This window comes from Sminthopsis crassicaudata, chromosome 2, assembly GCF_048593235.1.
Source record: "Sminthopsis crassicaudata isolate SCR6 chromosome 2, ASM4859323v1, whole genome shotgun sequence".
NCBI classification, from domain to species: Eukaryota; Metazoa; Chordata; class Mammalia; order Dasyuromorphia; family Dasyuridae; genus Sminthopsis; species Sminthopsis crassicaudata.
In genome coordinates, this window is record NC_133618.1 from 91,606,280 (window position 1) to 91,634,277 (window position 27,998).

Genomic DNA, 27,998 nt, shown 5'->3' on the forward strand with positions numbered 1-27,998 from the left:
TCTACCTCTAAAATGTTTACCTTTAGCACAGACGATAAACTGGATCTAGACTAGTTACTTGTTTTTTTAGTAATATTTCTACACTCACATATATATAGGGGTGTCTGCTGCCTTTACTGTCATTGAAGAAGGAAAGAGTTTATTAGAACAATTAAAAAAAAACCTTTTTGCATTTTAAAAAGTTCTATCTTGTTTTTTTTTTCATCAAACTTTCTGTAACTTTGCTCTCCTCTACTGCTTCTTGGCTGTTTTATGAAGCAATGCTACTTCATAAACTTCCAGGATCATTCTCTGTAAGATTTTACAAATGATTTTGTTTTTGAAACGAGACCTGTATTTGACTGTCATATCTCTGTGCTTGACTGAGACACTTTTTAGGTTTTTTGAGTCTCCTCATTGTGGTAATTGATTTATATTGTCTAATCTTCAGGAAATGCTGGAAAAAATATGTATTGTCAATTCTTTTAAACTTGTTCTATTTTTGACATTAATAGTTTAATAGATTAGGTTGGCATTTCCTCTATTGTACATCATGCTATCTTCTCAATTTAATTCTGATTTGTTTTGATTTTGATCTTTAAGATTGTATTTGCCTGATTGTACACAGATGACTCATTCAGAAATATTCCTAAATTAGTAAATTTAGCAAATTAAATGTATTAGTAAATTTCTGTCTGTTAAAGTATAAGCACCTGTATTTTTGTTGTTGTTGTTGTTATGTTATAATTTGCTTTGTCTGTTGTTTTTTGACTTTCTTCTTGAAGAAATTATTTGTGATACATAGGTGTGAGTTTTCAATATAATATCAGACTTTAGCTTTAATTTAATTTTATTTTAATTTAATACTCCAGAACTAACATTTTAGTTCATATTTTTCTTTATCCTTCCCTTTGCATTGAATCAAAATATCAAAATTTATGTTGATTTAATTGAAACAGGGGTTGATTTAATTAGAACCTGTGGTTTGTGAATATATTTTCTTAATATTTTAGTAACTTGATTTCAGTATAATTAGTTTATTTTGTAATCCTGTGTTTTATCTTATGCATTTAAAAATAAAAGGTAGTTCATAGAATTCCCAATCCCTCTGCATTTCTGATTTCCTTCACAGGCTCATTGTACACTATTTCAAAGTCCAATTCCTTTTGTACAGCAAAATAACTGTTTGGACATGTATATATATATATATATATATATATATATTGTATTTAATTTATACTTTAACATATTTAACATGTATTGGTCAGTCTGCCTTCCGGGGGAAGGGGTGGGGGGAAGGAGAGGAAAAGTTGGAACAAAAGATCTTGCAATTGTCAGTGCTGAAAAATTACCCATGCGTATATCTTATAAATAAAAAGCTATAATAATAAAAAAATTCAAAAATAAAATAGTTATTAAATAAAAGAGGTGAAGGATCTCTTATTTAGTATAGGTATAATCAAGTTCTTTATAGAATTTCCCTTTTCCACATTTTTTGCTACAAATATCAATCCATAAGCAATGACTGTTTTCATGTCTTTTTTCCAAATGCTTATCCATCTGTACAGCAAGAGATAATCACGTTTACCATGAAATAATATTTGTTGTTGCTTTTGAATGCACAATGAAACTAACTGTATAGTTCCTTTATTTGACTCCTAGAGAATCTGGGAAATATCCTATTTCCCGCTCTTTATTCTTTCTGTCTTCTGGTTTCATTTATAGAAGGAATGTTAAGATTAATATGATTCATTCCTTCTTGTAGCATGTCATTTAGTCACTGGGACAAGGATCTTACATTTATAGTGTAACTACTTAAATTTGTGTTTAGAGATCATTTAAACTTACATAATTCTTAGCATCATTCTGCACTTTTTTCTGCCACCATCACTGTGGAAGCAGAAAGGGAGTTGCATAAAGCTCAGGGCTATGTTATAGTTTTCGTTGTTTATTGAGTTGCTATGGTCAGCCTGCTGGTGATGAGTCTGTCTTCTCTGTTCTTAGACTGATTCTCAAAAAACCCCCCACCACTTTTTGTTAGGATAATATTTGAAATCTGTACAATGAAGGGGCACCTCCATGCCACAGTGATGGATCAGAATTGACTTTGTTGAGGTAGTATATATACTCATAAATCATTAAATAAATTTTATATAAATAGCTAAGTAAGGCATCATCTTTTTGCTTAATTATACTGGTCTCAAATGTAACAAATTCACCCAATCCATGTGGAAATCATACCCAATTCAACTGTAGAAATGATTTATAATATCTCATAACATGTATAACATATATATATATATACATACATATAATATGGCATATTATGTTAACATATATTAAAATAACATTAATACATAGTATATAATAATATTTTGTAAATAATTTTGTACACATATTAGAGGCAGTTTACCATAGTAGATCAAGGGCAAGCCTGCCAAGTCAGGAAGATCTGTGTTTATTTAAGTCCTGCTTCTGACAGGTATTAACCATGTGCCCATAAATTCATTCACACACACATAGATGTACATACAATTTTACTTTGCCAAAACCTGTATGTGTACCTATCAGAATCAGGCCTTGCATTCAGGTCTTCCTTTTTTTTTTTTTTTTCTAATTTAAATTTTATTTAAATTTTAGTTTTCACATTCTCTCTTTCCCTCCCCTGCCTACTCCATTAATTGAGAAGGCAAGACTGTACATATACAGTCATGTAAGACATATTTCACATTATAGCCATGTTCTGAAAGAAAAATGAAGAAAGGAGACAAAACATATTTCAGGCTATACTCCATAAGTTTATCTGTTCTCTATTTAGAGCATTTTATATTATGAATTCTTTGGAGTTGTGGTAGATCATTTTGATCAGAGTTTAATAAGTCTTTCACAGTTGATTTTTCTTACAATTGTTTTTACTGAATAGATTTTTCCCATTTTTCATACTTTTCTTTGCCTCAGTTCATATAGATCTTTGCTGGTTTTCTGAAACTATTTTGGTCGTTTGTTATAGCACAGTATTATATTGATATGTTATAGAGCTATTCCCCAACTGATGAACATCGCTTCAGTTTCTAATTATTTGCTAACACAAAAAGAGCTGCTATAAATATTTTTGTATATATTGGTCCTTTTCTTTTCTTTCTTTCTTTCTTTTTTTTTTTTTTTTTTTAAACTTCTTGGGGTATAAATCTAGTAGTGGTATAGATGAATCAAAGGGTTGGCATAGTATCATTGCCCTTTGGATGTATTTGCAAATTGTCTTCCAGAACAGTAGGATTAGTTCACAGATCTACCAATAATGCCTTAATGTAATTGTTGAAAACAATATATATGAAATATATCCCCTCTAGCATTTGTCATTTTCTTTGTCTGTTACTTTAGCCAATCTGATGTGTATAAGGTAGTATCTTAAAGTTGTTTTAATCTACATTTCTCCAGTTATTAGTGATTTAGAATATTTTTCATATGACTCAATAGTTTTGATTTCTTTCTCTTAGAACTGCCTATCAATATCTTTTGACTATCAGTTGAAAATTGGCTGTTATTTTTTGTAAATTTGGCTCAGTTCTGAGCCAAATATTTGAGAAATGTAAGCTTTACTTGGTAAATTTGATACAAAAAATTCCCTAATTTCTTGCTTTTCTCCTAATTTTAGCTGTATTGGTTTTGGTTTGGGCAAAAAGCTTTAATTTTATTTAATCAATTATCCACTATACCTCCTGTGACCCTCTATCTTTTGTTTGGTCATGAACTTATCTCCTATCTATATTTCATTTTTTTGTTTGTTTTTTGCTTTTGGTGAGGCAGTTGGGGTTATGTGACTTGCCCAGAGCCATACAGCTAGTGAAAATTAAGTGCTTAAAATCGGAGTTGAAATCAGGTACTCCTGACTTCAGAGACAGTGTTCTGTATGCTACACCATCTAGCTGTTCCATCCTGTCTATGCTTCTGACAGGTAATGTCTTCTGTGCTCTCCTAATTTGCTTATGATATTACCCTTCATATCTAAATCATGTACTCATTTTGAGCTTATCTTCCTATGGGATATAATATGATGGTTCATGTATACCTTCTGCCAGACTACTCTCTAGTTTTTGTCAGATAGAGAGTTTTTGCTGGGAGCTGTGCCATTCAATTCTTCTTGATTTGGAATTATGACTCGTGTATTTTTTCATCAGTAAACTGGGTTTGATACCCAGGTGGTTACATGGGTTGCTCCATTTAAGATTAGGATTATAGCATTTATAATTGCTAACATTTACATTGTATTTTAAGGTTTACTTAGGATTTCATTCTCTCTCAGTTGTGGCAAAGTAGGTTGTAGTGATTAGAATGCTAAATCTAGAGTCAAGAAGACTTGAGTTCAAATGTTGCTTCAGCTTTAATAGCCCTGGTCAAGTCATTTAAACTTTGATTACCTAAATTTTCTCATCTGATTACCTGACTAAAATGGAGATAATAAAAGCACCTGTCTGTCATGGTTGTTGTGAAGATAAAAATAAATATTTATAAAGTATTTTGTCAACTTGAAACATAATAAATACAAGTCATTCAGATAATAAGTATTTAAGATAAGGATTGAATTCTTTTCTTAATTTTTATTCCATACTTCTGGAGAATAGATAGGTATAATATATATTGCTTAATGGTCTACAAAGAGCTTAGCTCAAAATATCACTGCTAGAATGTAGTAAAGGTGTTATTCTCATTTTTCAAGTGAGCAAATTGAGGCCCAGAACCAGCTAACTAATCCTTTTTGTTCTACTTTTTTTTATGCTTCCTAATCTGAATTTATAATTATTATATGAATTATTTGTTATTTGTATGTGTATATATATGCATATGTATATATATATATATATATATTTATAGTAGATGATTCTATATTGGAAATGAATGTTTAACATGCCATTTGAAAACTTTTTTTTTTTTTTGTTTCTGGAGGCAAGTTTATGTCTAGTTTAAAATACAAGGTTGATTAATATGAAAACTTCATTTTAATATTAGCAGAAGAGAGCTCTAATGTTGAACTCATGGAGTTTATATAAATGAAAAAACATTAGAAAAGATTGGGGGTGGGAGATGACAGGAAATAAAATTTCATAATCTATCCCCCCATTAGAACATGCCTAAAGAAATATTTTAAATTGTTTCTCTTAGTGAAATTTACAGGTTTTTTGAAAGTACAGCATAATTTATTATCAATAATGGTAGTAAAAGATATCAGTTGATGAAGAAAATTTATAGACCTTTCCAAACCTTAATTTTACTCAATTATTATTATGTTAGAATTAAAATACATTTTAAAAATGTAATCCCATTTATCATGATTAATTTCAATTTATATAAATGTCACTCTTTTGAAGAGTGTTTCTCAAATCTAGAGTCAAATGGAAGATGAGAAAGAGGAAGAAATGCTGGCAGGGGCTGGGAGGGGCAAAGAGAGAAATATAACTTGCCCATGACAGCCCTATTTAAATATAGTATTTTAAAATATATGACTAAATTTATTGATATGTTCCTGTAAAATTTTTTTAACTGAAAGAGAAAATTAATTGAAGCTACTGTTTCAGTAATGTCTTGTACAAGACATTACTTGTATAAGTAATTTTTTTTAATTTACAGAAATTTCTTTAGATTCAAAATACATACTTCCATTATGAAGAATGCTCTTAATTCAGTAATGGTAGCTGTCTTCTTTTGAAATCTTAAAGTATCAATCTTTCCGGAATAGAATTAAGAAACATTAATATGCTTAAAATTGCACTTTAATAATGTAAATCTTACAGAAACCTTAGAGAGATACAAATATCTGTATTATATTGGTTTCAAATGAATACTATGTAACTATTATTGCCTTTTTTCTTCTGTTCTTTATCGTGAGCTCTTGTCTGAAGACTTTGTTCCTGATGTTTTTGGTTCACCAGAGTTTATGATGATGATTACTATATAACAAACATTCCTATTATTTCTTTTCTTTAGATATAGCAAGCATATAAAAAATGATAGGAATTGGGGGCCAAGAAACTGAACTTGCCTTTTTTCCTTCTTACAAATGAATAGTAATTTAGTATAACTTCATTTGAAAAATTTGAAAAATCCTATACTGAGAACATTTTGATAGACTGTATAGTTAAAAGTCATTGTTTATTCCCTGCTGAGTGTGTTATGGCAATAAATATCAATGTATGTAATTCCATCCAAGGGAAATCTTATTCTAATCTTAATGCCTAATAATAAACTCCAAACAGAAGTTGAAGTTGAAAACATTCCACCCATATAAAGTATTGTGCAGCGAATTCTTAATGAAACAATTATAGCTTATTCTAAGTGATTTTTTTCTTCTCTTGTATTCTAGGTTGGAATGTTGGTGAAGACATCAGATAGTGAGGTACTGTATAGTTGACAACTCTTACATTTTATAACCTAATATCCAGCAGCACATTTGTGTAAATCAATTCCTTAAAATTCTCAATCTTCATCTCATTTCATTTTTATTGAAGATCCTTCTAAATGGAAAACAAGTTTTCTTTTTCAGTGATAGTCCTTGAGTTTTCCCCTTTGAAGTAAGGTTTAACTGTCAGTGACAAATTACAACTCTGTTTGAAATTATCTTTATAATCTTTATCTTGATTTAGCAATTTAGCAAGCCAGACTCTTCCATAAACTCATCAGCTTGGTTTGGGAGACAAACAATTACATTCAATAGTTATCTTGCTCATTTCTTTCTAGTACATGATACTTGAAATTCACAATGAAAAATAAGTGAAATTTTCAAGGTATTGATAGGCAACATATTTATTGTCTCTTGACAAGATTATACAAATTGTTTAAACCAATGTGCACTGGCCAAATGAATTTACTATATGTTTGAATTTTTTTTTTATATATATAATTTTTTTTCACAGTATATATGCATGAGTAATTTTTAAAATAATATTATCCCTTGTATTAATTTTTCCAAATTATCCCCTCCCTCCCTCTACTCCCTCCCCTTGATGACAGGCAATCCCATACATTTTACATATGTTACAATATAATCTAGATACAATATATGTGTGTAAATACCATTTTCTTGTTGCACATTAAGTATTAGATTATATACTTCATTTTGACAAAGTCTTGGAATGCTGTTACAAAGCTGTTAAGAATAAACTTTGACCAGCTCCTTGCTTTTTAAGTAAGCCAAAAAATTTGCGTTTATCAGTTTTAGATGTTGTGAATCATGAAACTCTTGGTTACTGACTGGAGAAATAACTAGTTGGATATGAAAAGCTTTTAAGGTATTTCTGAACATTGTATGTCTTTTGAGAAAATCTATATGAGATTTTTCCATTGAAAATTCAGTAGAATGAATTTATGAATGGGAGGGTACACTGTAAGTAGTAGGATCATGTAATTTTAGGGCTGATTAAACAATCACCCTAGTGATTATGTCTAGTCATTGATCTCATTTTATAGATGAGGAAACCATTTGGGAACATTTTCAATATTTCAAATATAAGGTAGAAAGTAGTTCCTTCCATAGCTTCTGTGTCCTACCAAGTGAGAAACACCATACACCTATCTTGAATTCTGCTTTTATTTTCCCTTTTGCCCTTTCATTGCCTGGGAAAGCTTTCCAGGGACCTAAAACAGGGTTCTTATAGTCCCATTAAAACCTTTTCAGGATGTATGTGATGTGGCAGTGTTATCTCCAGGAACAATAATCAGGGTTTTGAACAATTCAGAATAGTACACCCCTTTCTGTTGATATTTCTTTTTTTTTTTTTTTTTTTTTTCTTGCTGAGTTAATTGGGGTTAAGTGACTTTCCCTGGATCACACAGCTAGGAAGTGTTAAGTGTCTGAGACTAAATTTGAACTTAGACCCTCCTGACTTCAGGGCTAGTGCTCAATCCACTGCATCACCTAACTGTGCCCCTCTATTGATATTTCTTAATCTAGATGATCTCCATGCTCCATATAAGAAAATAGTTTTAACAATTGTCTAGTAATTTCATTGACTTCCTTTGAAGGTAGTGTTTCTGTCATTAGAGTTATTCAGACAAAAGGTAGATATCAAATATACTAGAGAGGTTTATTCTTTAGACATGGATTTGATTTAAATAAGGTCTGACTTTAAAATTCTTTGATTTTTTTTTTTTTTTTTTTTTTTTTTGTGCCTCATTTCTCTAACAAGTTTATCCATGGCACTTTCCCCTCATTCCCACATATAAGTATAGAATTGTGACAACTTTTTCTTCACTTTTCACAGAGGCCCTCTCTACAGCATGAGTTTGTATAATGAACTCTTTCCACACAAATCCCTGCTGAATTGTTGTATAAGGGTTATTAGTTTTCATCTTGTAAAAATTGGACTCATTTGCACAGCGCCTTGTATTCAGTGAACATGTGATAAATATTTGATGATGACATAAAGTAAATTAATCCTGATACTTGTGCTTTGGGCATGATTTGTCTTTTCTTTGTTCAAGGTTATGTCTGAAATGTTTAGTTTTTTTCAGCATTGTATGAACCATGGCTAGACTTTATGCTAATTTTTGTGTTAATGAATGAATGCCTTATAATAAAAATTGCCAAAATATGTCTTGTTAGATAAGCAATTTGGAATTTGAGTTATTATTTAATTGTGCTATAGTATACTAAATTTTTCCAAATTGAAAAGAACATTGCTTATAAAGATTAAATAAGGTAATCTACATTTCTTTCTAATAAATTTCTTAGGAGCAGGTAAAGCCTATTGAAACATTCAGCTTTCTTGCTTCTTTGCCTCTGATTAAAATTACATTTAAAGACAGGAAGCAGAATAATGGACACTGGACAGTTTAAGCTTGTTTAGCTTGTTTAGCTTGTCCATTCTACTTTTCTGGTTGAATTGCTGAAGTTTCTTTAAGGGGTAGGAAATCTGTGGTTTGCTACTGTGTATTAAACCCAATTGCAAATTGAAGAGATATATTTTCTTTCTTTCACTGAACATAGAATGTCTTTTGTCATTTGCCATGTAGTTATCTAAACTAAAACTGAATTATCTTAAGAATGCTCCTTTTCCTTCAGGTTCCAGATGTTGAATCCCGTGAAGATTTAATAAAAAATCATTATATGGCAAGGATAGTGGAGCTTACATCCCAGCTTCAGTTGGCTGATAGCAAATCGGTGCATTTTCATGCTGAGGTGAGTTGGTCATGATTGGAACTTTTGTTATTTCCAAGTCTTGTAGGATTTTGCTTTTTCAGACACAATTAATGACCAGGACATTAAAGTCAGAAGTTGTATATCCTACAATGACTTAGTCATATCATAGTTCATATGCCTGTCTCACATTCCAAACAGCTAAATCTATACTTCAGGTTAGGGACCATCTTTGGTTTTGTAATTTAGAGACTGAAATATCCTCAACTTTTTCAATGAACATTTTGCAATTTTAGTATGAATAACTTAGCATTACAAAGTATACATAGATGGATAACAATGGAGAGACTAGCAGTGATTTTTATAAGACATTTATGCAGACTGTTTTCAAAACAAAATCAAAACACTTTTAGAGGAAGCTTAGGTTTTTATTTACCATTAAACTAAGAAAACACCTAGAAATCTGGAACCTGTGAAAAACGTGAAATTATGGACATTTAACATAATAATTCAGGGAAATGTTAGGAAAAATCTAGTCCTTAAAAATGTTTTAATTCCTTTATTTTTAACAAAACTAAAAGTGTACATCATACACACAAATGCACACACACACACAGGATAATTGAAAAGCCCTCCCTTGCCTGTCTCATTTCTAACTTCCAAAGATGACTACTTTTTTCCACTCCACTTACAGAAGTTTTAGCCATTTGTTGGGAGGAGTTGGGGAAATGGAGTTGGAAGATGTATATAATAGCAGTGTGTCATCCAAACTGCAGTGGGCTTTGCTTTCATGTCTTCTTTCTCGCCCTTCCCTTTCCCCTTGAATCACCTGTCTCCAATTCAGATGCTTAATGGTGTCCACTGTACTTAAATTGCCCTATGGATATGTGTAAAAGAAGAATTAAAAAAAAAAAAAAAAAAAAAAGATAGCCCTTGCCTTTACATTCTAGTGAGAGGAATGTAGCTTATAAAAAAATAGAAGGGGATCTGGAGAATGGGATTGGAGTAAATTTGTTGAGGTTGAGGTAGAAAGGTCTGGAGAGTGAGAAGTGGATCCAGGACTGATGTAAGCACGACTTGACTAGGAAGCAGTGTTAAAAGCACATTAGTTGTATTCACATTGTAGCACCTTACCCATACTAGGTTTTTAATGAATGCCTATTGAATATTTTTATTAAGTATACTAATTATATTGAACCATATACTTAGCAGAGTTTATTGTGAAGAAAGTGCTTTGTAAGATTGGGACTCATAATAAACCTGCATACTAGTAATTTACTGTTTGTTAAAAGAAAGAAGAGATATAGTTTAATGTTAATAGGGTAGTATCATTATTGTCCATTTGTTTGGCAATCTAAAAGTTGCCTTTAGATATGCTCATTATATATTTTTATTTTAGTTTTGGGTTCTTCACTTTGCTTCACTTCATAGAGATCTTCCTATGTTTTTTTGAATTTTTCACATTTTTTAATTCTCTATTCATTTGCTGTATTTTTTTCTACCTAAAGTTATTTGTAGGTTATAGAATTTAATCTTGTAGTATTTTTAAAGCTTTAAAAGCAATTGATAAGAAAAGATATGTAGAACTTTGCTTTATTTGTGTTTGTATACCCTTTGCTTAAGTCAGTGGATTGTGGAGGAGTAGGGAATGAAAGAATTATATGTACATATGGAAAAGGATTGATTGGCTTTGCTCTTTTCCTGGTACTTTAAATAACAGCTATAGTGACTAAGCTGGTAAACTGTTCAGAATGTGGAGTAAAGAAAGAAGCTTCACTTCTTTTCACTGAATGGGTAGAAACTTTTGCTATTGAACTCCTAAAACATTTTTTAACAGTTGAATATGGCTGTGGTTACAAACATTTTAGAAATCTTTCTAGTGTTGCCTTATTTTATGAAGTATTGACTTCTTGTAGATTTTTGTTAGTATGATTAGTCTGAACATTTAGGTACCAATACTGAATCTTAATGTGGTTCATATGAAATTTCTTTGTTGGCTTCCTTGGTTTCATCAAAAAATTTTGGAAGGAAGTTAATTAAATTTTGTAGCCAGATTTATAGTTTGCCTTTTAATAATGTAGCCTGTTTGAAGCGGTAGTGTATTAGAATTTTATATCCATTTCCTTTTTAAAAAAATATAATTCCAACTCTGAAAGAAAAGGATAGAAATCTTGAACGTTATGACTACTTTTTCATGTATATTATATATATATATATATATATATATATATATATATATATATATATATGGATATTCATGTATGTAATTGATTTAATGATGGGACTGTTGAAAACATTGCTCATGTAATTTGGATAGAAATTAATGCACTATCTTACATGATTAGAAACCTTTAATAGTCTTGGATATATCTGCTTGCCTTGTTTAACCATGATAAGCAACAAATAGTACATGCTGAGTAATTAGTAGAAACCACAGATGAGTTGGCTGATAAACTTTTCCCACTCTTCCAGGAAAATACATAATGTTCTGTTAGTCTTCAAAATCCTTGATAACTTAATCCTCTTACCTTTCCAATCTTCTTACATATGGCTCCCTTAACATACATGAACAAGACACTCCATTTCCCAGCTTCAGACAATCTCTGATTCTTCTTCATTTTGGAATGTTCTCCCTCCTCTGCTCTGACTCCTGATTTCCTTGGCTTCCGATAAGTCCCAAGTAAAGTCCCACCTTCTATAGGAAGACTTTCCCCAACCCCTCTGATTTCTGGTGCCTTCCCTCGGTTAATTATTTCTTGTTTATCCTTTGCATAACTTGCTGTGTATATATTTGTTTGCCTCTACCATTAGATTATAAGCTTCTTGAAGGCAGAAAATGTCTTTTGCCTTTTTTTGTATTCCTACTGCTTAGCACAATGTCTGGCACAGAGTAGTAATATTTATGGAATGAATTGAGCTTTACTTGAAAATAGCTTTTGCATTTGAATTTTTGTTGTCAAATTCTGCCTTAAGTTGAAATGAATTACAGAGAACCTTTCTTCTTATGCTGACATAATGTTTTCTAAATTGACAGTGCCGAGCACTCTCCAAAAGATTATCCTTAGCAGAAAAGTCTAAAGAATCATTAAATGAAGAAATGAAATTAGCCAGTCAGAACATTAGCAGACTGCAGGTAAGTTCAGAAATATTAATAAAGTAATTTAAGTCTATTATCTATTGGGCTTTTTTTGGGCAGAAAAAAATCAATTTTTCGTTATCAAAATGGTGGCAGTCAGTGCTTTAAAAAGTACTTACTTAGTAACTTATTTCCAGATGGTTTGAATTAAATAATGTTCAGATAAAAGTTAAGGTTGTGTTATTTGTTCCTCTGATAACATTTTACTATAATAATGTCTAATAGGCTAGACTTTGACTTTGTTTCTCTGCCCCACATAAATATTTGGTGAGTTGGCAAATGAGATTATTCTATGCTATTAATCTGCATTTTCCTCCTCCCCTATCCTCCCTGATCAACAGTATCTTCTGCTGAAAGTTCACTCCTACAAAAATGTTTCCCTCAAAATAGCCAAATCTAAAGTCCTTACTATTTATTAGCTTTCTTGCTTGTATTAAAGCTTTGTCTCCATTAAGCATCTATTAAAATGAAAATATTATTCAATACCCAGGCAAGTGTGTTTTGCATTTAGGTGATTAATATTTGTTGAATGGAGTTCTCTCATTGAGAACAGTTTAGTGTTGATTGAATGAACTGTGACTAGGGAAAAACTAGGTGATAAGGAAAGCAATCTTGAATCAGGGAAGTAGAAGGGAATAATGGGGGTGTTGTCAGAGAGAGATACCTCAAATTGGCCTATGTTTAGAAAAACATGCCTTTTTTTAAAATTAAAGCTTTTTATTTACAAAGCATATGCTTGGGTAATTTTTTGACATTGACCCTTGCAAAACCTTTTGTTCCAAATTTTCTCCTTCTTCCTCCCACCCTCTCCCCTACCTGGCAGGAAGTCCAATACATGTTAAATATGTTGAAATACATCTTAGATCCAATACATGTATACATATTTATACAGTTATCTTGTTGCACAAGAAAAATCGGATCAAGAAGGAAGAAAAAGAAAACAAAATGCAAGCAAATAACAACAGAGAGAGTGACAATGCTATGCTGTGTTCCCATGATTCTCTCTCTGGGTATAGATGGCTCTCTTAATCACTGAACAATTGGAACTGGTTTGAATCATCTCAATGTTGAAGAGAGCCATGTCCATGAGAATTGATTGCCATATAGTATTGTTGTTGCCATGTATAATGATCTCCTGGTTCTACTCATTTCACTTAGCATCAGTTCATGTAGGTCTCTCCAAGCCTCTCTGAAATCATCCTGCTGGTTGTTTCATAGAGAACAATAGTATTCCATAGCATTCATATACCATAACTTGTTCAGCCATTCCCCCTCTGATGGTATCCAGTCAGTTTCCAGTTTCTTGACACTATAAAAAGAGCTGCCACAAACATTTTTGCACTTTCCCTCCTTTAAGATCTCTTTGGGATATAATCCCAGTAGAAATACTGCTGGATCAAAAGGTATGCACAGTTTGATAACTTTTTGGACGTAGTTCCAAATTGCTATCCAGAATGGTTAGATCCGTTCACAGTTCCACCAACAATGTATCATTTCCCAGTTTTCCCACATCCCCTCCAACATTCATCATTATCTTTTCCTGTCATCTTAGCCAATCTGACAGGTGTGTAATGGTATTTCAGAGCTGTCTTAATTTGCATTTTTCTGATCAATAGTGATTTGGAGCACCTTTTCATGTGACTACAAATAGTTTCAATTTCTTCACCTGAAAATTGTCTGTTCATATCCTTTGAGCATTTATCAATTGGAGAATGGTTTGAATTATTATAAATTTGAGTCAATTCTCTATATATTTTAGAAATGAGGCCTTTATCAGATCCTTTGGATATAAAAATGTTTTCCCAGTTTATTGCTTCCCATTAGTTTTGTTTGTACAAAAACTTTTTAACTTAATATAATCAAAATTATCTATTTTGTGATCAATAATGATCTCTAGTTCTTCTTGGTCACAAATTCCTTCTTCCTCCTCAAATCTGAGAGGTAAACTATCCTATGTTCTTCTAATTTGTTTATGTCTAGATCATGAACCTATTTTGACTTTATCTTGGTATACGGTGTTAGTTGGGGGTCTTTGCCTATTTTCTGCCATATTCGTTTCCAGTTCTCCTAGCAGAAAAACTTATGCCTTGAAAATGAGATAGAGCAAATGAATTTTTGTGGTAAAACTTTAAATATTGCATTGGGAAAATTCTAAAGATTAATTGAAAGAGATTTAAAACATTTTTTTAAAGCCACAAAAAAATTATTTTAACACATTTTTTCTTGTTTGCTTTCATATCTGCATACCTTAGTTTGCATGCTCACCAGGCAGTTTACTTTCCAAAATTTCAAAGTAACTAAATGCATAGAATACTATTGAGCTTTGGAAAGTGAGCCACTTTTGATTCTTTTCTTTCACTGTTTAGGATGAGTTGACAACTACTAAGAGGAGCTATGAGGATCAGCTCAGTATGATGAGTGACCATCTTTGTAGTATGAATGAAACCTTATCTAAACAAAGGGAAGAAATTGATACCCTAAAGATGTCTAGTAAGGTATGTAAAAGGGGTGTGTGTTTTTTCTTCTCAGAAAGAAAAGATCCTTGTACCAATATGTATGCATTTGTCTGCATAAATGCCTCATCTTGCTTATGGATAGGAATAAGCAAGGGAACTTAGTATAGTGAACAAGGGCTGGTCTCAGAGTTCATTTCCTGCCTCAACATATACTAGGCTGTGATTCCTAGCAGGGAACTGTTCTAGAGGTCACTTTAAAGTCACTGCTCTAGAGCCTAGCCTTTTAAACTATGGATTTCAATCATATAAGAGGCCTTGTAACTGAATGTGGAGGCCATGAAATTGTGATTTATTACCAGCAAATGTTTGGTTTATATACCTATTTTATATACTTGGGGTCATGTAAAAAATTTCCTTGGGCAAAAAGAGGTCATGAGTGGAAAAAGTTTAAGAAGCCCTGCTCTAGAAGAGCTCTCTGTAAGTTGCAGAGAAGGTTTTTATATTCACTTAACTGGTCAGAAAGAGTTTCCTTATTCAGGGAGTTCCTAATAGATTTGAATTCATTGTTCTAGTTTCTATCTATGTGTGTATTTGTGTATTTGTATATGATATAATCTATAGGTTATTATATATAATATTTATACTTGCATTTTAGTGCTAAGTTAAATATAAAAGTCAAATCATTTAATAGAATATATCTAAAAGTAGAGCATTTAGGTTCTTTGTGGAATTCTATGCCAGAAAGAGCTGAACTTTGAAGCCCTGTACAGTGTTTGCTGATTAGCATCTTTATTTCTTATAACGTGCTTGGTATTACACTGGTGACAAGCTATACAGAGTAACTTAGGTCAAATAACTTCCCTGAAAATATTGCTTTTGTGTGTTTTTTGTAAAAGAGGTGCTTTTATGACAGTTCTTTGCAGATTAGGGCAAAGGTTCCTTGGTTAGCTTCCTGATTGTGAGAGGGAAATCCCTTGAATTTCTCACAAATCTCTTATTTTTTAGGCTTAGATTAAGTCAATGTCTTATAATACATTTACATATGTAAAAAGATCATATATGTGCACATAAAAGGAAGTTGTTACTCACTCTAAAGACTGCTCATAAGCCTTTCTTGGAGAGACAAATAAAGAAGTTGGCAAAGTTGATTTGATTGTTTATCCAAAGTAAGAAAAATCATTTCATGAGACAGGTACTCAGTTTTTATTGAATGGCTCGTGTTAATTATTTGCAAGTGACACCATTAAAAACCTGAAATTTCTAGGCCACTGTCACAAAGGATGAAGGGAAATTTTATGAAGAACTTGATAATAATCCCCAGATTAAGTCAGGTTATGTATTTATATCTATCTATGTATATATATATGCACTTTGGTATTGGTGATTTTAATGCAAAAATGAGTATAGTAAAAATGTATTAGAAAATATAATTTGTGGTCTATAGAGAAGCTTGCATCTACATATTGTAAAGACTTTATTTGAAAAAGAATTAGGAGGTGCTGAAAATACTGGGCACCAAATAATATCACAGAAAGGAAATTGATTAAATTTTGAGAGGAAACTTATTGATATGAGTCTTCTTTACATCAGCTGTGTGCAGTCAGACTATTAATGATAGAGGGTAGATATCAATTAATATGAAACAAGAACAACAAAAACAAAAACAAGAAGAAAGTGTCATATGCAGCAAAAATAAGTCCAATGTCATTGATTTAGGAAAACTTGATGTTAAAAATAGGAAACGAATGGAAGAATGTATATCACCCATTCACTATTTCTTAAGCTGAATTCTTAAATTAGAAACTAGCCAACCACCAAATATTTGATATTCTTGTAAAACAATATTATAACCAGGAGCAGTTTAGAAGAGAATCTCAGTTTTAAACCTTAAAGAAAAACATAATAGAAGGACTTAATGATATTGTCTCATAAAACCGTAAGAAACTAGGGAAGAAAAAAGGAGTTTAACTTGGTTAAGAAATTCAATCAGGCAAAGACATTCTTTGGAACATTTAAGGATGAAAATGGAAAACAAACAGGCTAAAGCCCAAAATTTGTGAAAATTTTTATGATAAACTTTTATTAGTCAACACTTATTAGCACTTACTGTATTATATGCCCTGGAGATACAAAGAAGGGCAAAAGATAGTCCCTGCCCAAAAAGAGCTCCCAGTCTAATGGAGCAGACCACTCTCACTCACTTACAGATTACTGTGTAAAATAAACAAAAGATAAATTGAAGATAATTAGTAGAGAAGAAAGATCCTAGCATTGAGGGAAATTGGAAGAAGCCTACTTGAAGGGAGCACCATACCACAAAAGACCTGATTATCACAGTACTGCTAGTTCTATTAGAAGTAACTGGTGGCATAGTGAGTAGGACATTAGGTCTTGATGTCAGAAAACTTGAATTCAAATTTGATCTCAAATTACCTAGTCTTTGCCTGCCTAAATTTCTTCATCAGTAACCCAGGGACAATCCCTATCTCCCAAGGTTGTTTTGAGATGCAAAACACAGTATTAATACTATTATTGTAGAAGAAATGGAAATGGCTGAGAAAAAGACAGAAAAAGCAGCTGAAGTAGACTTGAAGTGTGGTCAGAGGAGGTTCATGTTGGAGGTGACCTAATTGTTGAGATTTTCAACAATTCTCAAGTTAGCTGAAAAGGAAGATACCAAAGATGTGAAGAAAACAAAAGATCTCAGGAACTTATTTTTAGCCTTTTCCCCTTACACAAAAACTTTATGAGAAAGTTTCAAAAAACTAATAGGCAGTTTCCATAGTTGGTCTTCTACAGTAGACCATATCTCTGTATTCCACAGTTGATTCAAGACATATTGGGAATACAGGTTCCCAATGTGCTTAGTGTGTTTGAGTAGCAAAATAAGTTTGGTTCAATGGTTCGAACTGCCACCTAAAAGGGAAGTTATTTTCCATGCTTACATCAAAATCATTTACAGTGAATATGCTCTGGCATATCAATTGGCATAGCACTCTAGAACCAGGCTGGCTATATTTGTCTATCTTGGTTCTAAGTATATTCTGAAAGGCTTAAGGATCTTTTTTTTAATGACAGTGTCTTGAAGCCCCCAACAGTTGTGTTCCTCACTATTAGCTACTAGTTACTAGCACTTCATTTTTAATTTAATCACTTAACTTTTCTAATAAGTGTTTACTTTGAAGACATAGCAATTACAAAAGTACAAACATTTTCTTCCTAATTCCTTGGAGGCATATTATCTAGAATATTGCCTTGGTCTCTGAGAAGAATGAGTTTGGAACAAGTTCAGTTCTTTATATATGCATTGGTCTTACACCAAGTTTATATCCAAATGGAGTATGACTATTGCATGATATTTAACTCCCACTGAATTAGATCTGAAAGGTCATTATTTGTTCCTTGTAGCACTGATGCTGAACTGAATATAAAACTCAGAATAGATTTTGACTCTTGCGATTCTTCCTCTGGGATCTGGAGGTTTATGGTCCTGAACTCCAAATTCCCAAGGAATGTGGATTAATTGCCTTTGTTGTTGTTCATTTGTTTTAGTCCTGTCCAGCCCTGAGTAAGCCATTTGGAGTCTTCTTGGTAAAGATAAATGGAGTGATTAGCCATTTCCTTCTCCAGCTCATTTTGCATTTGAAAAACTGGGACAAATAAGGTTAAGTGACTTGCCCAGGGTCACACAGCTGTTACATTTGAGGCCAGATTTACACTCACAAAGATGAATCTTACAGATTCAAAGTTAGTGCTCTATATACTATGCTGCCTTCTTTACCTAGAATGAAGATACTGAAGCAGGCAAAGAACCAAGGCCCAATTTCATGGAACTACATGGTTTTTGGGGGGAGGGGGCAAAGAAGATATAAAAACCTCCTGGTACAGCATTGTCTCTTACCAGATGCCACCAGCAAAGGAATCAAACCAATACAGTTTAGCTGAAGAGAAAATGGCTTTTTGAATGCTTCTGCAGTCAGTAGATCCTCCTATGCAATGTGGTAGTTGACCAGAATCAGATACAGAGTAACTATTTATTTCCAAAGTGTTTCCATGGTTCTTCTGTGGCACGCCATCACGATTCTTTTGAAGGAAATCTTCTTTCTTCATATGAGGAAATACCCTCAGAGATGTTCTGAATATATGCCAGATCTGACCAAGAAAAGTTGTCATTAATATTAAGTGGCAAATAGGGAAAGGCATTATTGCCAAATATGTTTGCCACCAGTGGAGAAAGATACCTAAGGACAGAGGAATTCTCTTTAATTGATGAAGGCCTCAGGATGCATCTTTTTTGCAGATGACATTGTGGTGATTGCAAGCCCTAGAACATTAGAAATCCTCTTAAATTTAGTCATAATCACTGAAAAGATTTAAGCCTAAATATTCATATTAAATCAAATTGATCATAGATGTAGAATACCTGTTGTCCAGACTGATATATACTGTTAAATGGATAGTTCATAATTCATTCAAAATACACACACACACACACACACACACACACACACACACACCCTATTTTCCCATTGCAGCATTTCTTCCTACCTTGAACAGTATTTTCTGAATTCACTCTTCTAAAAACCACCCTTCCTCTCCCTCCCTGAAGGATTTGATCTATGTAGTTTGGCAACTCTTGCAAGGCTGAGCTATTTTATATGTAGAATTAATTGGATTTGAGAGAGGAGGTAAAGGAGAGCTAGTAGCTGAAGATGTTCTAAACCTGGGTGACTTGGAGACTGCATATGTCTATAATAGAAATAGTGGAGTTTGGAAGAGAGGAGAGTTTGAAGAGAAAGATGATCAGTTCTGTCTAGGACATGTTGAATGTGAAATGCTGCTGGGATGTCCAGGTAGATATTTCTAGTCAGTTATTAATTGTGTAAGATTCTGGTCAAAGATAAGAGCTAGAGTCTATTGGAGCTGATGAGATAATCAGGAGAGAAACTGAAGAGAGAAGACAGAGCCCAGGACACACCTGTAAGAAGCACTCTTCATCAGACAAGAATGAACAACAGAATAGAATGAGAGGAGGAAGAGTCAGACCAGTAGAAGAAGAACCAGAGCAATACTATGGAAGCCAAGGGAGAAGAGCATAGTCAGGACAAGAAGTGGTCAGAAATATCAAAAGTGGTAAAGAGGGCAAGGACTGGGGGGGGGGGGGGGAGAAGATCCTTAGATTTAGCAGCTAGATTTTTTTTTTTCTTGAGACAGTGAGTTTAGTAGAGTGATATGGGTGGAAACCAGATTGCAAAGGGTGGAGAAGTGAGTAGGTAAAGAAGAAATGAAGCCCATGATGCAGACTGACTCCTAGAGTGACAGAAGAATGGAGTGCAGTAGTTTGAAGAAATGGATTTTTACAAATTGTGAGTATCTGAACATTCCTGGACTGTGGAGAGGAAGCCAGTAGAAAGGAAAAGATTTGAAGATGAAAATGATGTATGAATACATATTTCTAGAGGAAATATAGTATGTGTCTAGGATAGTGGGAGACTGAAACCTAGGAGACAATCACAAAGGATGGCATTGGCAAAGGAGGAAAGGAAGAGGAGATGCTTGTAGAATTGTTTTGGAGTATGGAGTAAGGGACTGAGGGAGATGGCAGATGGCCTTGGTTTTTCTCAGTAAAGGAGCTTGAGAAAGCTATAAAAGATTGAGAGAGAAAGTTTGGAATAATGGCTGTGAGAATGACCCCGAGTCAATTCAGGAAGTCTAAAAGGATTGCTGTGTTACATGAAGGCCCATCTGAGAACGGGTGACATGAATTTGTCATAAGTCCAGAAGGCATGACTGCATTATTTCCTTCAGCAACTAGGAGCAGAGAAGATGATGATTAGGGCTGGACCTAGATGTGAAGAAGACAGGATGTAAAAAGCAAGGACAGAATGAGTCTAGGGAGTAATGATTGGAAGATGTTTTCTTATCATACTGTTTTACTCTGCAATCAAGACTCTGAAAAGAAAATGAGACTAAAGGAGGAGTGACGGATTTGAATTGGGGACTGTGACTGGAGATCACAGTGACAATGAAGACTATATTTTGGAGCAGTGAAGGCAGAGGAAGAGATGAAAAGATAAGAGATTGTGACCAAAAAAGGGAATTTCAGTATTCAGGCTTATGATAATGGCATAAATTGGAGGTTGGTGGTAAGGTCTAAGGCTACCTCTGTGAAGAGCCAAGGGAGAGTGAAGATGTAATGAGGACATTGATGAAGTGAAAGACAGTATGTTTGTCAGGCCATCACAGCAACATGAAGGCCTCCATAATAAAGGGCAGTAGTTGAGATGGAGAACACTGGGCCAGACACTCATCTCGTTGAGGGAGGAGAGTGAGTGACCGTGGGGCCAAGACACAGCAGCTACAAGGATCTGTTGACCATGTTGACAGATTGTGTGAATCTCAAAGGGGAAGAGGTTTCTGAATCCTTCTGGTAGGGTAGTCCTTATAAATAATTGGGGTACAAGGAATATTCTTAAGGGACATGAAGAAAGGATCAGCTGGCACTAGAGAACACTAACGGAGATGAAGTATTTTCTGGAAGTTAAATTTCTCTGAGTACAAAAAAGATGGAAAGAATGGTAGGGAGAAATCTAAGAAAGTAAATTTCAGGATTGAGATTTTAGGGGCTAAATGGAAGGGAAGACCACATGTTGGGAAGAGGTCACAAAGGACAGACATACTTTAGTAGATTGCAACTCTGAATCACAAAGATTGAGGAATTGAAGGTGGTAATTTGCTAGCCACAGGTTATGGGACTACTAATTTTAGGTTACAATAGGTTAGTTAATGGAGGACCTCTCTGGAAATTAATTTTATCAGTATGTAAGAATTTTTACTTTGTACATTTTGCTTTTCATTGTAATTTTGTGGTATTTGCTTGGCTTCTGGTTATCATGGAGACTGTTTTTGTGGGTGTCTCTCTGAAAGCATCATGCAAAGTAATGAGTTGAACTAGTGTGATTTTTTTTTTTTTAATAACTTCTGAGGCAATAGATACTTCAGAAAACTGGGATTTGGGGTATAATATTTCAAGGATCTCATCTTTTGGCATGCCCTCAGTTTTCTGTTGCTATGTCATTAATACAAGCTTATCTAATGAGATGAAGATGAATTCATCTACAATTCCTTGGTGGCTTTTATCTTGCTATTTTGCTATAAATAATGTTTACTATTTTGTAAATTCTTGTTTATTTTGGTATGATGGTAAAATCTGATTTGCTGTAAGGTCTTTTAAACCAAGCTTAGGTTCAAAATTGGAGTAGGAATATCCTATTGAATGTATTAGTGATAGGGAACAAAAGTTTTGGTGGTTCAGATGGTAACTATCATCTTAGCATTATGGAAGCTTAACTTTTGAGTTTCCTTCTAGAAACAATTCACTAACTCTATTTTTAAGAGGGTCTATTTCATCTCCCATTATTCGGTTAACAAGTAATAATAAGAATAACAATAGATTCTTTAAAAACTGATCTGTCCTTATTGATAGGAAAGGCACTTTTATACTAAGCTGAAAAAAATTTTAAGTTGTTTTTTTTTTTTTTTTTCTGAGGCAATTGGGGTTAAGTGACTTGCCCAGGGTCACACAGCTAGGAAGTGTTAAGTGTCTTGAGAACATATTTGAACTCAGGTCCTCCTGACTTAGGGGCAGGTGCTCTATCCACTTCGTTATCTAGCTTAAGAAAAAAAATTTCAATCTATTTCTCAAACTATCTAATATCAGTAGTTAATAAAACTCAATCCCTTATAGATTATTAATTGCATTTTAGGTTTTTACATACTGATTTGTCTCTTTTGTTTGATACCTATTTTTTCCTGTTTGTTACTAATTCAGTTTGTCAGGTAAAGCTTCAGACTATATCTCAGTCAATGCTCTCATCGTTGGATACAACATAAACATCCTGAAGAACTTCTGGTTGCCATTAACATGTTCTTTGTATTGTATGCATTTCTCACTTATATTGATTTTGTTAAATACTTATATTTAATGGTTAATGTAGGAATATGATTAAAGTGGTTCCCCTCTTTCAAATAAAAACATGTGTGGTTATTCAGAATTAGTACAATGGGGTGAGCCATTTAAGCAAGAAAAAAAGAGTGCTGGTGAAAAGATTTTTCTCCACCTTTAAGAAGCCCCTTTGAATTTAGATTCAAATAAATGTTATGGTTTTGGTGAATGCCAAGTCAGTAGTTTTCTCATATTATAATTGGGTGGAAATGGCAAAGAAAATTCCAAACAGTGAAAAGGAAGGAATTAGTGAAATGTACAGAAATAAGCAGAATAAATATTAGGTGACTTAAGAGAATAAGAAATGATTTTCAAATGGAGCACCATTTTTTTTTAAGCCAAATTATTAAATTGTGACATATAAAGACTTAGAGCTATAAGGAACTTCAGAAATCATTAATTTTTCCTTTTTTTCATAAAATAGGAACACTCAAGCTCAGAGGAGAGGTTAGATTAACTTGATCAAGGTTTCACAATATTCAAATTTAGGAAATATTAAATACACAGTGTGTGTAGGGCATAGTGCTAGGCTCTGGAAATTATATGAACTGTGGATAAGTGAAGCCTAATGTAGTTCATGGACCACTTGGAGGATAAGATAAAAAATGATTGTACATGAAAATTACATTAGAATTGTAAAATAACCTTTATTATATAAGGTTTGAAGAGAAAGATGCTTATCCAAAGGAAGGATCAGGGAAATATTTAACAGTTGATATTTGAGTTGGATTCAAAGTATGGTCAGAAATTCAGTGGTCATACAGGGAAAGAAGAACATTCTAAGTTTATGTCAGTGTGAGCTGAGACATAGACAGAAAATTCCAGGGCATATTCAGGGATCAGGAAGGGTAAGTATTAGATAAAGCTGGAATACTGGATGAGTTCCAGATTCTATAGGATTTTGAATGTCAAATATTGCAATTTGAACTTTGAAAAGTAGTAATGCAACTCTTAGGTATTTTGAGCAGAAGCAAGACATGACTATATATGTCATATTGATATTGTTTTAGAAGAATTGGTAATTAACCAAACATTTCTTGGGTAGAGATTTTTCAGCCTGAAAATAGATATTGAAGTGAAAGGTATTGTCCTATTATGGGTAAATTTAGCTTTTGGCATTAGAAAGATCTGTGTTCAGATAAAGACTTTGTGAATCTTGGCAGATCACTGAACTCTTTAGTATATGAGGAAACCTTTGATGCAGAATATTTACATATATGCATTGAAGGGAGGAGTTTCATCAAGGAGAATTCTTTTCAGTCTCTCTGTTCTCCATTCTGTCCTCCAACAGAGTTGACAAGATTGTTTTCTTCTATTCATATGAATCTTAGAAGTGGTGAAAATTTTTCTATATCTATGCATCAGCCAGATTATTACATCAGCAGTATGAAGGATGAATTAGATAAGGGTAGAGAAATTAGAGGTATGAAGATAAGTCTAGGTGGGCAGTGAATGAAGATTTATATTAGCGAGAATAGAGCAGAGGATGTGAATCTAAGAAATGTCCTTTAGGCAGGTTGAATTGACAAGATTTGGTAACTGATTGGTTGAAGACTAGAAGAAGAAAAGGAATAAGAAGAATCAAAGATAGTTTTAAGGATGAAAATGTGGAAAACTAAAGGAATGGTGGTAACATGAACTGAAATGTTAAAGTCATAAGGAAGAGCAGTTTTAAGAGAAAAATTTTGAGTTTAGTTTTGAACATACTGAATTTGAGGCCTCAGTGAGACATTGAGTTCATTTTGACAAACATTTATTAGATTCCTTCTGTGTTCAAGATACTATGGTATTGCTAGGGTTACAGAGATGAAAAATGACAGACCTTAATTTCAACTAATAAAAAATTTCCTGTGAGAATGATATGTGTATAATTCAAGGTAGAATTTAATGAAGGCCAAGCAAAAATCTAGGTAGTATTCTAGAAAATTTTGAGAAAGAAGATAATATTTTTAACTGAGGGGACCAGGGAAAACTTTAATAATAATAATACTATCTTCCTTATTATAATAGCTAGCATTTGTAAAATGCTTTAAGGTTTATAGTGTACTTTACAAAAATAACCTGATTTGATCCTCACTGCCATCTGTGGAGTTGGATAGTGTTGTCTCTGTTTTATAGAGAGGAAATGTTGGCAGAGAAAAGTTAAGTGACTTATTTAGTTACATAGTTAGTAAGTGTCTGAAACTAGATTTGAACTCAGGTCTTCCTGACTCTGAGTCCAGCACTGTTATCTGCAGTATCACCTAGATTCCATGGAAGATTTGATACCTAAGCTGAGCTGGAAAGAAGAAGATCTATATGTCGAGATAAGGTAAAAATACATTGCAGCAAACTGGGGGAAGGGGATAGAGATCAGGTATTGCCTTTGAGAATAGTGAATTAGGACATGACATGGTCTAGGCAAGGCTTTACACAGCTTCAAAAATAAATTTCTGAAAGACAGAGGACTGGTCATTTCTACTATTCAAAATCAGAAACCAATGTAATCAGTTGGTGACTTAATAACAGAACCAGATGTAATCTGTTCTGTAGACTGTTGCAAATATGGATCTGGAAAACACAAGACAGGTCAGGGCTAGAAATTAAGATTTAGGAGACTTAAAGGTAATTGAAATCATGAGACTGAGTAAGATGTGATACAACAAATCTTTATTAAATATACCTACTATATACAAGGGATTTGGAGATAAAGAGACAAACAAGAAACAGACAGCCTTCAGAGACCTTATATTCAAATGGGGAACACAGCAGAAAATCATAGATTTAGAATTGGATGGTCCCCGAAAGGAGATCTAGATGACTAACAGTAAGGGCAATTAGTCAGAAAAAGCTTCCTGTAGAAGATGTTACTTGAGTTCAGCTTTAAAGGAAACAGGATTCTAGGAGGCCAAGATGAATGCATTGTGAGTATGGGTGGTAGTTCCCAGGCAAATATCTCCAAAATTTGGAGATAGCAAATCTAATTTTGGAAACAGCTGATATTTGGCTGAAACATAGAATTGGTGAAAGGGAAATGTGAAGGAAGTCTTGGAAGATTAGTTGGAGCCAGATGTGAAAGGCTTTAAATGTCAGTGTGAGTTTTGTATTTTATTGTAAAATTTTTAAGGAGTCACTAAAAATTTGAAAATTGTTTTGACATTGGGGGGAATATATTATAGGAAGGAGAGTGACTAGAAGTAAAGGGACCGATTAATAGGCTTTGGTTACAGTAATTCAGGCAAGAAGTGATAAGTACCTGTATTGGTGGGCTGTGGTAGTGCTATTGGACAGAATGGATTTGGTGCAAAAGACATGGAGATAGAAGGAACAAGATTTAGCAGCTGTTAGGGTATAGAACGTAAGGGAGAGGGAAGAGTTAAGGGTGACTACCTCTATGGTTGTGAATCTATATGACTAGAAGAATAGTATTTTTCACAGAAACAGGGAAGTTGAAAAAAGTGTTCTCTTTAGGGAGATGAATCCCATATTGGGTATGTTAATCAAACTTAGCATGTTAGGATTGTCTATTGGATGCCCAGCAGGAAGTTGGTTATATGAGACTGTAATTCAGGAGAGAGAAGACTTGATTTGAGTATCATTTGCAAAATGATGTTAATTAAACCCATGGGAGATAACGTGTTCCTAGAAAAAAGTGTGTAGAGAGAGAAAAGAAGCAAGGCAAGGGCATAGTTTTGAAGGAAGAAATTTTTAGCACAGAAACTGGAAGATGATCAAGCAAAAGGAATATGTAAAAGAGAAGTAATATTTAAAAGTGCAAAAGTAAAACAAGAAACAAGAGAATGGTTTCCTACAAGAGGGAAGGGAGAGGATGTAGTAGAAGAAAGGTCAGGAGAGGGAAGAAAAGAAGGGCAGGAACAAAAATCTTTGGGGAAATACTTGGCAAAATGAAATGTGTGAAAACTTGGCTTATTACTTATAAAATATATTTTCTTTTAAGTTTTTTTCCTAATTGTTGATGTTTTTCTTCATACAGGGCAATTCTAAAAAGAACAAAAGTCGATAGTTTACAAATAGTTGGGTCAGTCAGGGGACTGTCCTTTCTGATGCTGCTGCTGCCCAGAACTGCAGGTGCTGAAAATCCTTGTCCATTTCTGGAGTCAGCCTTTTCAAAAAACTGAAGTATTATTGGACCTAGTCACAAGTCAATGCTGTATATGGCTATGAAAAAATTAGAATGTATTTGTAACCAGTAAGGTAAATATAGAATTCGATGTCAACAATAAAATGCAAAACAATATACAATACCATAAATCTTGTAGAAATTTCCTTAAGCTGTTTTTACTGTGCACTTTTTAAGATTAGGCTTTAATTTCAGTATGTAAGAACAAAGAAGATTTTGTATATTTTCAAACTCAATTATTTGGCAACAGATTTGGTATCAGTGCAATAGATGTATGTTTCTGGATAAAATGTTTAAATTAGCAACTTTTCACTGTTTCCTGCTATAATTGAAAACAGTCTCCAGATTGTTTATGGAGACCTCTCCATTATTTTTTTGACCATTCAAACTTAGTTCTCGTGGGTTTATTATTGTCTCTGTTTCCTGAATCACTCTCTGTATTAGAATGATTAGCTTATGGAAGTTGACGTCAATAAATTCATACTTAAAGGAAATTGTATCTGTCTTTCTAATGTATGTTCAATAATGTAAATTTAAAACTTTTGGGATATGACAAAATCAAAACCTTAAAATGTTTTTCTGATACCTTTGTGTCATTTGAATTAGATATTCCAGTTAATTTTTTTAAAAGATTGATGAAATTTGATCAACAAAAGATGCTCTTTTAGCTCAGCCCTGAATCAAAGCCCCTAAGTCCTTTTCCATTCCTTCTTGTTCTCCCCCCATTCTCCCACGTATGGTCTATGTACAAACTTTGTTGCTATTGCTTCCTTCATAAGGTTGCTTATGTTTGTTTACTTTTCTTTCTATTCTTGCAATCGAATAATTTAGACCAGCATTTGTGTATCTTAAAACTACAATACTATAACCTCCTCTTTAGATAGTAAGGTATGATTTTTTTTTTTTTTAGATTCTTCTAACTGAACACTAATTAGAAGAGTCTTCCAACTCTTCTGTAACTTAAGCATATGAAGGCAAAGATAGCAATATAGTTGATAGTGGTTAAGAAAACATCTGGCACAGCAGCACTGTCTCTCTGGGAATAGTTTGTTCTAAAATAGAGGAAGTTTCTGTTCCCAGTAGAGAGTCATGTCCTTAGACTTTAAGGAGATTAAGTGGGAAACCTTGCCATTAAAGTGACTGCCACTTTGCCTTTAATTTTTAAGTAATTT

The 27,998-nt window shown here is 33.3% G+C and overlaps 1 protein-coding gene across 6 annotated transcripts in view; it reads left to right on the forward strand.

Annotated features, from left to right (window-relative positions):
• The window catches only part of PPP1R21 (protein phosphatase 1 regulatory subunit 21), a 103,388-nt gene extending 76,068 nt beyond the window's left edge, over positions 1-27,320 (forward strand). For 2 of the 6 annotated variants that reach the window (XM_074286792.1, XM_074286789.1), the window contains 5 exons: positions 6,338-6,370; positions 9,035-9,151; positions 12,144-12,242; positions 14,612-14,740; positions 22,533-22,736. In XM_074286792.1, the coding sequence (XP_074142893.1) occupies positions 6,338-6,370; positions 9,035-9,151; positions 12,144-12,242; positions 14,612-14,740; positions 22,533-22,544 (390 nt within the window). In that variant the 3' untranslated portion in view covers positions 22,545-22,736. Of the gene's footprint in view, positions 1-6,337; positions 6,371-9,034; positions 9,152-12,143; positions 12,243-14,611; positions 14,741-22,532; positions 22,737-24,943; positions 25,142-26,679 lie in introns of those variants that run through there. The other 4 variants (XM_074286791.1, XM_074286790.1, XM_074286793.1 and 1 more) reach the window with 3 other exon arrangements.
• The last annotated feature ends 678 nt before the right edge of the window (positions 27,321-27,998 follow it).